The sequence below is a fragment of the Ceratotherium simum genome, chromosome 35 (assembly GCF_057802395.1).
Source record: "Ceratotherium simum simum isolate JZ-2026a chromosome 35, ASM5780239v1, whole genome shotgun sequence".
Classification (NCBI taxonomy): Eukaryota; Metazoa; Chordata; class Mammalia; order Perissodactyla; family Rhinocerotidae; genus Ceratotherium; species Ceratotherium simum.
In genome coordinates this window covers 21,793,654-21,807,414 of record NC_141934.1, presented here as the reverse complement: position 1 = coordinate 21,807,414, position 13,761 = coordinate 21,793,654, and the positions used below count along the sequence as shown (strand labels likewise).

At 39.6% G+C, this 13,761-nt stretch overlaps 1 protein-coding gene across 1 annotated transcript in view; it reads left to right on the top strand.

Moving 5' to 3' along the window:
• PTPN11 (protein tyrosine phosphatase non-receptor type 11) overlaps window positions 1–13,761 on the top strand; it is a 92,200-nt gene that overhangs the window by 16,004 nt on the left and 62,435 nt on the right. Inside the window, exon 2 of the mRNA XM_004429964.3 lies at window positions 8,501–8,623. Within this exon, the coding sequence (XP_004430021.1) occupies window positions 8,501–8,623 (123 nt within the window). The remainder of the gene's footprint in view (window positions 1–8,500; window positions 8,624–13,761) is intronic.

Below are 13,761 nucleotides of genomic sequence, written 5' to 3'. Positions count from 1 at the left end.
TTTCCTGCCTTTCTTCAATGCTACTTATTAAATTTTCATTTGAGCCTATCTCCCTTGGGCACTTTATAATTTAGTCTTCATTTCTTACATGATTTTATTTTTTTTCTTCCTTTTCCTGAGTTCAGTCAACTCCTTTTTTACTTCTTCCTGCTTTTTGTCCATTTCTGTTAACTTTTAAATTTCTTATTTGGAATGTTTTTTTTAATATCCCAAAATGCTTGTTCAAGTATATTTAATTAAGATGGGAGTGTCATCTAATAGCTTTCTTCATGGTTGTTTATCTGGGGCTAGTTTTCAACAGCTGAGATGTGTGACTCTTCTTTTCTTTTTTTTTTTGTAGTGTACAATCTTTGTATAGACATTCACTTTTTTTCCTGTTCATTTTGTGGATCCTAAATGTTTTACAGATTCCTAGTTCAATGGCATCTTCTGTCAGTGTAGAAAAGTCTAGGATTTTTAGTGGATTTGTGTATGTATTTGTGTGATGGGGGAGAGTTTATTTATCCTCTGATTTTTTTGTTTTGTTTTGCGGAACCCTAAATTTCTCCCTTCTTCCCTTCCTTTTGTCACCTAATTGCCAAATGGAGCCTCTCTCTTGTTGGCCTTTTTCTTTCCCAGAGAGCATGCATTTTTAACACTGCCCCTGGAATCACGCTCCTTCCCTATAATAAGATTATTTATTTATTTATTTATTTTTCCCCCCAAAGCCCCAGTAGATAGGGGCTATGTCATATGTGTATGTCATAGCTGCACATCCTTCTAGTTGCTGTATGTGGGACGTGGCCTCAGCATGGCCAGAGAAGCGGTGCGTCGGTGCGCGCCCGGGATCCGAACCCGGGCCGCCAGCAGCAGAGCACACGCACTTAACCGCTAAGCCATGGGGCCGGCCCGACGCTCCTTCCCTATAAACAGGGCTCTGATCTACCAGAAAACTTTTTCAGTATTTTCACACTCCAGGTGGATTCTCTTTTTCTGGAGGTGGTTTTAGAGCAGTTTTAGGCCTTCCACTAACTCCTCTGCCACTAGATCTCTCTGCCATGTAGTTTTTCTCAGAAAGCCTTTGCTTGGCACAAAGGCTTGCAGTAGGAGGATGAGATCCCTCACTGAGATTTAGTATGTTTTCTTTCTGAACTTACAGACAATTTGGAAGTTTGGGCCTTTTCTATCTTCTACGCACGTTGAGGGAGTGGTTTTTGTGTATTTTTATTTGTTGTTATTATTATTTCCATTCTGTATTGTTTTTGAAGGATCTGTGGGGAGATGTGGATTTAGGCAGTCACTGTTGTTCTTGGCTCCTGTGAAATCCAGGCAGTGTTCTAGACACTTTGTAAATATATATACATATTTTTTTTGTGAGAAAGATCAGCGGGCTAACATCTGATACCAATCCTCCTCTTTTTTCTGAGGAAGACTGGCCCTGAGCTAACATCCGTGCCCATCTTTCTCTACTTTATATGGGACGCTGCCACAGCATGGCTCGACAAGCAGTGCGTCGGTGCGTGCCCAGGATCTGAACCGGCGAACCCCAGGCCGCCGCAGTGGAGCATGCGCACTTAACCGCTTGCGCCACCAGGCTGGCCCTACACTTTGTAAATATTAACTCATTTTATCCTCTCAATAACCCTATGACTCAGTGCTGTTACTATTCCTTATTTATTTATTTATTGATTGATTGAGGAAGATCAGTCCTGAGCTAACATCAACGCCAGTCCTCCTCTTTTTGCTGAGGAAGACTGGCCCTGGACTAACATCCATGCTCATCTTCCTCTACTTTATATGGGGTGCCGCCACAGCATGGCCTGACAAGCGGTGCATCAGTGTGCACCCGGGATCTGAACCTGGCCCGCCAACAGCGGAGCGCGAGCACTTAACCACTATGCCACAGGGCCGGCCCCTTCTTTTTTTTTTTTTTTTTTAAAACCATAAACCCAATGTTCTGAAAAAATTTGTTTCCAAGCCTGTGTTTATTAAATGATGATTAGTTTTCCCATTTTTGTTTCTTCCTCTAAGGAATATGTGCCACTCAGCTTCAGACTACCACACCAAGTAACTTAATTGTTTTGCAGCCAAAAGCAAAAAGATTTGACATTTTAATTAGCTTAAGTAGGTAGACAAATTGAGCATTAATGTAAGATTTCATTATACTTTTTGACAAGTTATAAATAACTGGAAGCCCTCTATCACTACCTTTTGATTCCCTAGGGCTATGGGGATCCAGATGGGAACCATAGATCAAAGAACCTGTGGACAAGATTTAAAAGAAAATGAATAGTTTCAATAATCATACTGAATGCAAAAGTATGGGATGCTGGAATGATAGGTATCTAATGAAGTGAGGTTGAGTTTTCCCTGGGCGAAATTCTGTCTTGATCTTCTGACGAGCTCTCAGAGGAAGTAAAAAGCAAACTAGTATTTTTTCCCTTTGATCTGAGCCTTGTGATTTTTCTCTAGGACAATCAGAATGATGATTAGATTTCCCTCAAAACTCTAGTAAGATGCTATAGGAAAAATTAAAAATAAAATAAATTTCAGTTAATGGAAACAACAGGAATGTTGATAGACTACATCTGGATTCTTGTTTTTTCTGATTATTTCTTGTCAGAACAATCCTACATTTATTATTATGATTTTCAATAATAATATCTAACATTTAGTGCTGAGTATGTACCAGACACTAGGATGACAAAGCATCTCAGATTTAACACGTACCAAATCCAACACTTGATTTTCCTCTCTCCACCCTTTTTGCATCTCTGTACGTGGTACCTCCAACCTTCCAGTTGGCTAGGCCCCAAACCTAGGAGTCATTCTTCCTCCTTTCTTTCTTTCCCGTCCCATATGCAATCCACTAGGAAATCCCGTTGGCTACCCTTAAAACACTCTGAGTTGGACTGTTGATCACTCTCCTGCTGCTGCCACCTCAGTCCTTGGCACCATCATTTTTTGCCTGGATTATCGCAGTACCTTTCTTAACTGACCTGTGTGCTTCTATCTTTGCACAGTAGCTTGAAAGATGATTTTTAAATATGTCAGATCATGTTGCTTCTCTGCCTAAAACACTCCAGTCCTTTCCCATTTCCAAAAAAATAAAGGCTGAAGTGTTTACGGTGTCCTCCGAGGCCCTGCATCATCTGACTTGTCATTACCTCACTGGCCTCATCTCCTACTCCTCTGTCCTCTAGCGGTTCAGCTGCAACGCCGGTGGCCTCCTGTGTACTTAAGCATGTCAAATGCAGTCCGCCCCTGTGACCTGGATCTTGCTCTTCCCCTTGCCTGCTGTGCTTCTCTCCTCTCCGGGCATGCACTGCATAACCACGCTTCACTCAACAACAGACCGCATATATGACGGTGGTCCCATGAGCTTAGTACCATAGAGTCTAAGTGTGTAGTAGGCTGTACCGTCTAGGTTTGCGTGAGTGTACTTAACGATGTTCGCACAACGACGAAATTGCTTAGCGACGCATTTCTCAGTATGTATCCCCGTCATTAAGTGACATGTGACTGCGTGTGTGCATGTTTCTGCCTCACTTCTTCCTGATTAAATCTGTTCGGGAAGGTCTGATCAAATGCTACATTATCACTAAGGCCCTCCCCAACCAGCCCATGTAAGTAGCATCCACCCCATTCTCTCCACACTTCCTGTTCTCTTCACCCTGCCTTATTCCTCTTTGTAGCATTTATTACCATCTGACATTTTATTTACTTTTCTTTCTTTCTTTTCTGTCTCCTCCGTTATAAAGAAAGCTTCTTGAGGGCAGGGACGTTCTGTTAGCTACTGTGTCTTCAGTGCCTAGATACCTTGTCTGTGATAGGTGCTCAGTAAGTGTTTGTTGAGTGAATGAATTTAGTAAGCCTTCTTCTTTATTTTCCCCGTTTATTCTTTTTTTAAAAAAACAGCTTTAGTGAGATATAGTTCGCATACCATATAATTCACCCTTTTAGAGTATACAGTTCAGTGGTTTTTAGTATGTTCACATACTGCAGTGATCACTACAATTTTAGGACATTTTTATCACCTTGAAAAGAAGCCCTGTACCCATTAGCTATCCCCCTTCTCTGAGCAAGCCCTAATCTCTATGGGCTTGCTTATTCTGGACACTTCACATCAATGGAATCATACAACATGTGACCTCTTGTGTCTGGCTTCTTTCATTTAGCATAATATTTTCAAGGTTCATCCAAATTGTAGCATTTATTAATACTTCCTTTTAATGGTTGAATAATATTCCATTGTATGAATTTTTAGTTTATTCCTTTTTTTCAATTGAAATATAATTGACATACAATATTATATTAATTTCAGTTGTACAACATAGTGATTTGACATTTATGTACATTATGAAATGATCACCACAAGTCGAGTAACCATCTGTCATCATACAAATTTATTGCAATATTATTGACTGTATTCCCTATGCTGTATGTTATATCCCTGTGACTTATTTATTTTATAACTGGAAGTTTGTATCTCTAAATCCCCTTCACCTATTTTGCCCATCCTCCACCCTTGGATTCCCAGTTTATTCTTAAAATGAACCTAAGAATTAGCATTTCCATTTTGAGGAATCCGAGGTGGAAAGAACTTGCGTGGGTCACAGAGTTAGTAAGTGGTAGAGCTCAGATGTGCATCTAGGTCTGTGTGGTCGGAGCCCTAACTGTAACGCTGTGCAGCTCTCTCTGTCCTTAATGCACAGTTTATGACAGCTCTTCGTCCTTGCATCTCTGTCTTCTTCACTGTTGTAAAACACTTTAGTTGGGGGCCAATATTTGTTGATAAGTCTCTTAAAAGTTCATTTTATTGTCAGTACCAGAACTCTACATTTAATATTGACTTAAGTTCCTGGGAGGATTGAATTAGCCTATAAAGGTCCACGATAATTTGACTTTGGAAATTACTCTTCTTACCACCAATCTTGTTGACATTTGGGATCCATGAGGGAAATTTTGCTGGATACTAGAGAGGATGAAGTGGATGCCATCTATGGTGGACTTCGTTTTTTGTGTGTTTTCCAAAACTTTTTATTTTGAAATAATTTCAAATTTACACAAATGTTGCAAGAATAGTACAAAGAACTTCTGTTTACTTTTCACCGAGATTTATCCATTAACATTGTATCACATTTGCCTTTTTTCTCTCTCTCTTTCTATACACACACACACACACACACAGTATATATAATTTTATTCTGAACTGTTTGAGAGTAAGTTGCAGACATGATGTCTTATAATCCCAAAATACTTCAGTGTGTATTTACTAAAAACAAGGACAATCACACACATAATCACAGTACCCTCATCAAAATCAGGAAATTTACATTATAACAGTACTATCATCAAATTCCTACTCCCCTTTCAAATTGTTTCTGTAATGTCCTTTATAGCAAAAGACAAAACAAACAACAACAAAAACCCTTCTTTTCCCTTTGCCTCCTTTCCCTCTGGTTCCTGATACGGTCCAGAAAGAATCATGCATTGTATTACTTGTGTCTTGTTACTGTTACTGGCCTGTAATCTGGAAAGTTCTTTGATTCCCTCCACCCCCTTCTTTCATGGTTTTGACATTTTTGAAGAGTACGTGCCAGTTAGTTTGTAGAATGTCACTCATTTTGGGTTTGTCTGATGCTCCTCGCAATTAGATTAGGTAATGTATTTTTGGCAGGAATATCACAGAAATGACAGTATGTTCTTCTCGGTGCATGATGTCAGGAGGAACGTGATGTCAGTTTAACCCATAGCTGGTGATGTTAACTGTTATCAGTTCGTTAAGATAGTATCTGTCAAATTCTTCTCTGTGAAGTTCATCAATATTTTTTACTTGTTAATTAACAAGTAATTAATAAGCATTTTCTGGGGAGGTACTTTGAGTTGCTATAAATATCCTGTCCCTCCTGAAAAGTTCACCCCCTAGTTTTTGCATCCATTGATGATTCATTTTTTTAAAAAATTATTTTATTGAGGTCACTATAACATTGTGTATGTTTCAGTTTCTATATAGACTGCATTGTGTTTACCACCAACAGTCCAGTTTTTATCCATCACCATCCGTTGATGATTCTTGCCTGAACTATTAATATGGTGGTTACCAAATGGTGATTTTCAAATTTTATTATTCCTTCTATATTTATTATATGTGATTCTTTGTGATTCTACTGTAATGAGCTTTCCTTTTCTCCCCAGGTATTTATTTATTTATTTATTTATGGTGAGGAAGATCAGCCCTGAACTAACATCCATTGCCAGTCCTCCTCTTTTTGCTCAGGAAGATTGGCCCTGAGCTAACATCTGTGCCCATCTTCCTCTGTTTTGTATACGGGATGCCACCACAGCATGGCTTGATGAGAGGTGCGTAGGACCGCACCGGGATCCGAACCTGCAAACCCCAGGCCGCTGAAGTGGAACATGTGAACTTAACCACTACGCCACCAGGCTGGCTCCCCATGTATTTTTTTTTTATTGTGGTTAAATATATATAACATAAAACTTAATCATTTAAACAATTTTTTTAAATAATTTTATTTATTTATTTTTTTCCCCCAAAGCCCCAGTAGATAGTTGTATGTCATAGCTGCACATCCTTCTAGTTGCTGTATGTGGGACGCGGCCTCAGCATGGCCGGAGAAGCGGTGCGTCCGTGCGTGCCCGGGATCCGAACCTGGGCCGCCAGCAGCAGAGCGTGTGCACTTAACCTCTAAGCCACGGGGCCGGCCCCAATTTTTAAGTGTACAATTCTGCGGCATTAAGTACATTCATATTGTTGTGCAACCATCACCACCATCCATCTCCAGACTATCTTCATCTTCCCAACTGAAACTCTGTACCCATTAAACAATAACTCCCCATTGCCTCCTCCCCTCAGCCCGTCACCCACCATTCTATTTTCTGTCTTTTTTAAATTTGACTACTCTAGGTACCTCGTATAAGTAGAATCATATAGTATTTGTCTGTTTGTGACTCGTGTATTTCACTTAGCATAGTGTCTTCAAGATTCATCCATGTTGTAGCATATGTCGGAATTTCCTTCCTTCCCTGTTTTTTTTTTTTTTTTGACGAAGATTGGCCCTGAGCTAACATCTGTTGCCAATCTTCCTCCTTTTTTCTTTTTTCTCCCCAAAGCCCAAGTAGATAGTTGCATGTCAGTTGTACATCCTTCTAGTTGCTCTGTGTGGGACACCGCCTCAGCATGGCTCGATGAGCAGTGTGTAGGTCCGTGCCCAGGATCCAAACACTGGGCCATCAAAGCAGAGCACGCAAACTCAACCTCTACACCACTGGGCCAGCCCTAGAATTTCCTTCCTTTTTAAGGATCAATAATGTTCCACTGATGTATGTAATCACATTTTGTTTATCCATTTATCGTTGATGGACACTTGGGTTGCTTCCACCTTTTTTGGCTATTGTGAATAATACTGCTATGAACATGGATGTGCACGTATCTGTTTGAGTCCCTACTTTCAGTTTTTTTGGGTATATACTCAGAAGGGGAATTTCTGGATCATATGGTAATTCTGTGTTTAATTTTTTGAGGAACTTCTGTTTTTAAAAATTAATATCTGTATGGACTCTTGGTTTCCTATTTTTTTTCAATGGGTTATAATCCGTTACTATCATTGTTTATTTTGAGGTACAAATTGTCCCTAATTTGGCCAGGAGGAGGCCCTTTAAGCTGGCTCCTGGATCCTTTTGACATGTTCTCATTAGAGCTCTTTTGTACTGTGACACAAGAAGATGTTCCAAGCTCATCTTACTGTTACTGCCCTAGCCCCCGAATCAGCTGTCCAAGGAGAACAGTTCCTTTTATTGGAGAACAGTATTTAGAAACCAAAATAAGGGTGCTGGTTATGCTGATTGCTGCTGGGGTGTCGTTGCTTCCAGGCCCTTTCAGAAGAGGGCGTGAGAAGATGTATATGTATGTGTGCATGTATACTTATACACACATACACAGAAATGTACGTTTATATTTCTCTATATATCTGTCTCCATGTGTATATTCAAAACTAGAGTTTGCATTGATACCTCCAGTTTCAGTCTAACACCACAGGGTTTATTCTGGATTCTCCCTTTCCATACTTGTATTTCCCTCATCAACAGTGAGAAACCTGGCTCCCATTATCCTCAGTATGCTTACTTATTTATTAAGTAGTTTATTTATTTATTTACTTACTTATTTGCTCTGTCCGACTTCATGTGCTCAATTTTCTAACCATATGGACTGTCTTTTTGGGCCTGGCCCCACCAGGTGCAATGGTTTAATACCCATACCCCTAGCCCCAGTCCCACAGACCGTGCCTCCAGCCCCACCTACTGTGCTCCCAGGATCCCAGGCCCCTGCCAAGAGGAAGGCATGGAGGGGAGGTGACCAAGGAGAAGAGGGAGAGGGGCAGGGGAGGTCTTGATTTGTATTGTTCTTACTCACTCATGGATGTTTTAGCTGTGAGGGTGTGGAAAGTAGTGCTGACAGTCGTCTGTTTTCACTGCTCTCTCTCTTTCTCTCTCTCTCAAGATGGTTTCATCCCAACATCACTGGCGTGGAGGCAGAAAACCTGCTGTTGACAAGAGGAGTTGATGGCAGTTTTTTGGCCAGGCCCAGTAAAAGTAACCCTGGAGACTTCACACTTTCCGTTAGGTAAGTTGGAAGTGAAAAAGAACCCTGCGAGTGTTTGCCAGGTAGGAAATGGTGAAACCACACTTGGACGACTGGTTCCCCTCATTGAGAGTTTGAAGGCCGGCCTGCTGCCCTGGGGTGAGGCCTGGCCCGCAGATCACACGTGATTCAAGCCTGCTTTTGGGGTTCAGGGCATGAGAGTGGGAGCCTGGGAAGTCAGCTGGAGGGATGTGATGGTGGGCATTTCTTCTCTTCTGAGAGACCCCTGAGGGTGAGTTGCAGCAGACCATGAGGGCTTAACAAGTTCCTAAGCCATCCACTGCTTGATCCTGGTTCCACTCATTCTGACCTGGTTCCCTGCCTTTTTCCTTTCCCTTCTGTTGATTTCTTAATGAGAAAAATACTTTTTAAGAGCTTCTTCAGATGGCTTTTCTTTTTCAAGAAATAAAACATCACTGAGGAAGTTGTGGTCCCGTTTGTTCCCGTGGCAGTCCCATCCCCTCCCTCTTTCCCCAAAGGAAACCGCCATCGAGAGGTTGGCATATATCCTTCCTGAGCATATTTTTATACTTGTACTGCATTTGTGCTATGTGTGAACAATATAAAGTTGCTTTGTGTGTTTTTAAAATTTACATAAATGTCTTTATAATATATCTATTATTCTGCAAGTACCTTTTAAAGTTTTTGAATTCTGCACTGGTACATATAGATCTAATTATTAATTTTAATGGCTATATAATATTTGAGTGGTGTGAATGTACCACATTTTATCCAGTCCCCTGTCGTTAGACATTTTTAGTTCTAAATTTTTTTGAACAGTATGTCCAACATCCTGTTACATATCCCTTTGGGCGGATGTGAGAGAGTTTTTCTAGTAATTGACTTTCTCTTATATACTTATTCTCCTTCCTCTACCTCATTTCAGGAGCTAGAACTGAATTGCTTTATGAATTTGCTTTTATTATTGTTATTTTTAAATAAAGAAGTAAGTAAAACATGTTCTTGAGGATTTATTTAGGATCCCCTTGGGACTTGGGAAGTCCCTTTTTGGCATTGATTAGTTTCTTGAGGAGCCACTGTCGTTGGCTTTTACTTCAGTCTTAGCACAAGGGGTGGATGGAAGCCTTGATGAAGTCTTCAGGGCTTGTCTCAGCATGGACTTCTAACTTACAGTTTTATGACGTTTGAGCTGTAAGAGTTTGGATGGAGATTATATGATGACGATGATGATGATGATAGTAAACATTATTGGGGACTTGACATATATACCAGGCCATCGTGCTAAGCGCTCTATACATATCATTTTATTTAATTTTCCCAACAACCTATGAATAAGTACTAGTGTTATCTTCATTTTACAGGTGAGTAAGCACAGAGGTTAAGTTAGTAAGCTAGTCTTATAGCCAGTAAGCAGCAGAGCCAGGACTACAGAACTGGTGGGTTTCTTTTTTTCTGTTTCCTCAACTTTTTATTTTGAGAAATTTCAGACCTATAGAAAAGTTGAAAGATGAGTGTAGTGAACACCCACATTCCCTTCACCTATTAACATTATGCCATATTTGCTCTTTTTGAGTGTGTGTATGTGTGTACGTGTATACTTTTTTTCCGCTGAACTTTTTGAAAATAAGTTGCAGGTATCAGGACATTATTTTTATTTTATTTTATTTTTTGGTGAGGAAGATTGGCCCCTGAGCTAACATCTATTGCCAGTATTCCTCTTTTTGCTGAGGAAGGTTAGCCCTGAGCTAACAGCTGTGCCTATCTTCCTCTATTTGTATGTGGGACGCCGCCACAGCATGGCTTGGTAAGTGGTGCGTAGGTCTGTGCCCGGGATCTGAACCCTTGAGCCCCGGGCCGCCGAAGCGGAGTGTGCGAACTTAACCACTACGCCACCAGGCTGGCCCCAGGGCACTTATTTTTATCTCTGAGTACTTCAGTGTGTATGTTCTATGAACAAGGACATTCTCCTGTATAATTACAATATCATTATTATATATAATAATTTTTAATATTGATTTAATAATATTGTCTAATATAGTGTCCATATTAAAATTTTCCTCATTATTTTAATAATGGCTTTTGAAGTAGTTGAAAACCCCAAACCCCCCAGACTAGATTCAGGAGCTAGTCAAGGATCACTCATTGCATTTAATTTTTATGTTTCTAGGCTCCTTTAATCTGGAACAGCCCACTCTCCTGACCTTTTTTTTTTTTCCTTCCCTCTTTTGGCTTTTCGGCATTGATATTTAGGCTAGTTATTTCATAGATTGTCCTCCAATCTGGATTTGCTGATGGTTTCCTCATTTTTAGATTCAGAGTAAACATTTTTGGCAAGCATGCTATGGAGATGATGTTAGATCCACTCCATTATTTCACGTCAGAAAGCACGTAATATCTATTTACCCCTTCTTTTGGTGGTATTCAGTTTAATCACTTGGTTGAAGTGTTTACCAGATTTTTCTGTTATAAAGGTGCCTTTTTCCTTTTGTAATTAATCAGTGGTCAGTGAGATGGTAGTTTGTGAGTATGTGAAGACTGCTTCCCCAACACATTTTCGTTTAATGTTTTTAGCATGCAGTGTTGAATTTTACCTGAATAAATTATTATATTGGCAATTGGAAAATTACTATTTTTCTAATTCTGTTATTTCTTCTACATTTATTAGTTGGCATTCTTCTAGAAAGAAGTGCTCCAATCCTCCACCTCTCCTTATTATTTTTGAGTATCACTATGGATTCATGGATCTTTCTTTTTTATCTAGTGCATTATAATTCATTGGCATCGTTATTATTATTTTTTTATTGTGAAATTTTTTTCTTTTTTTTTTAATTGTGAAATTTTTGTTGTACATTATTGTTTGTCAGTCACCATATAAATGCATCCCTCCACCCCTTGTGCCCACGCCCCCACCCCCCTTGCCCCTGGTAACCACCAAACAGTTCTATCTGTCCGTGTGTTGGTTTATCTTCCACATATGAGTGAAAATCATGCAGTGTTTGTCTTTCTCTTTCTGGCTTGTTTCACCATTATTATTATTATTATTTTTCGTGTTTGTGTGTGTGTGTGTGTGTGTGTGAGGAAGACCAGCCCTAAGCTAACATCCGATGCCAATCCTCTTCTTTTTTGCTGAGAAAGACTGGCTCTGGGCTAACATCTGTGCCCATCTTCCTCTACTTTATATGGGACGCCGCCACTGCATGGCTTAACAAGCGGTGTGTCGGTGTGCACCCAGGATCTGAACCGGCGAACCCCGGGCCGCCGCAGCGGAGTGCGTGCACTTAACTGCTTGCGCCACCAGGCTGGCCCCTCACCATTATTATTTTTGATGTTCAGTTTGCCCCAAATTTGGCCGGTGTGGCTCCTATATCCTTTTGACATTTCCCCAGTAATCTTTGAATACGTCCTTGCTTTGTGGCTCTATGAGATGTTTCAGGCCACTTTTATAGTTTTTTTCTCCAAACCTGGAATCACTCATTTCTCTCAGGAGCCCTGATTCCTTTAGTGGGGAATGGTATTTAGAAACCAAGATTTAGACGCTAGGTGTATTTATTGCTTCTAGGCCCTTACAGTAGACAAAACTGGGAAATAAATATTTATATATTTAAAACCAAGTGTTCTTACTGATAGTTCCAGTTCAACCGAACTTTCTCGCCTTTTCCCAGTCCACATTTGTATTTCCTTTCTCCTCTAGGGAGAAGTCTGGTTCCCGGCAGCATCAGTATATGACCTCATTTGGCCAATCCTATAATACAAAAATAGTTCCAGAGTTACTATACCACTGTCATTTCTAATTACAAACCCATTAAGTGAAGTTCATGATTTCTTTGGAGTCTTTTTGTTCTTAGACTATATCCCACTAAGGGTGTACAGTCAGTACTGTTCAAATGTACTGGGATTAATTTTCTGTGAAGTTATGAACTGGCTACAAAGTTAGATTCATTTCTTTCTGTTTGTATTCAGTTTTTTGGTTACGTATTCATCTTTTTTGATCCCTGTTGATTTAATTTTGTTTTTTAAATATGTGAAACATTTACAAGATTTAAGAATCAAACTATATAAATAGATATATTCTGAGAAATCTCCTTATCCGTACTCGTTGGCACCGTAATTCTATCCATCCCTATAGGTAACCACTTCCATTAATTTCTGGTCTATTTTTTTGTGTTTCTTTTTATACAGGAAGTAGAATACTAAATATACTTCTTTGTAGTTTAGTTTTTTCACTTACAGAAATCTTTTAGTGATCTCATCTTTTTAGTCAACTGCATAGCGTATAACTTTATACAGTTTCCTACAGATGGGAATTTAGTTGCTTCCAGTATTTTACAGTGATATATAATGCCGCAGAGATTATAATAACATTTTGCATATGTTTCATGCTTTTGGAAATCTATGCGCAGGATGAATTCCTGGCAGTGAGATAGGTGGGGCAGAGAGTAAATGTATATACAGTAGAGTTTTTCCAAATTCACCTTCGTGGTGATTGTATCGTTTTGCACTCCCACCAGTGTGTGAAGGTGCCTGTTTTGCCACAGCTTCCCAGTTGAATGCTGTCAGGCTTTTCCATTTTTGCCAACCTGATAGTTGAGAAATGGTGTCTCAGTGATTTTTTAATTTTCATTTTCTTATGATTGAAGCTGAACATCTTTTAATAAGTTTAAAGGCTATTTATATGTCTTTTTTGTGAACTGTCTTAGACCAGTGTTTTCAGCAACTCCTCAACACTGCCAAGTATCACGTTTTATATATTCCCTTATATATATTCATATATATATTGTAGACACTGTTATATGTGTGTGTGTGTGCACCTGTGTGTGTGTGTGTATGTGCATGCATGCATGTGTGATGAGTTTATTGTCCTGGTTCTCTGCAGGCAATCTAATCTTTTTTGTTATGTGCCCATGCTGAAAAATTGATGATTATGTTGCCTTATATTCAGTTTTGTTTTTTTTTTTAATTTTTTGTTTATTGCAGTAATATTGGTTTATAACATTGTATAAATTTCAGGTGTACATCATTGTACTTCTATTTCTGCATAGATTACATCATGTTCACCACCAAAATACTAATTACAACCCATCACCACACACATGTACCGAATTATCCCTTTCACCCTCCTCCCTCCCCCCTTCCCCTCTGGTAACCACCAATCCAATCTC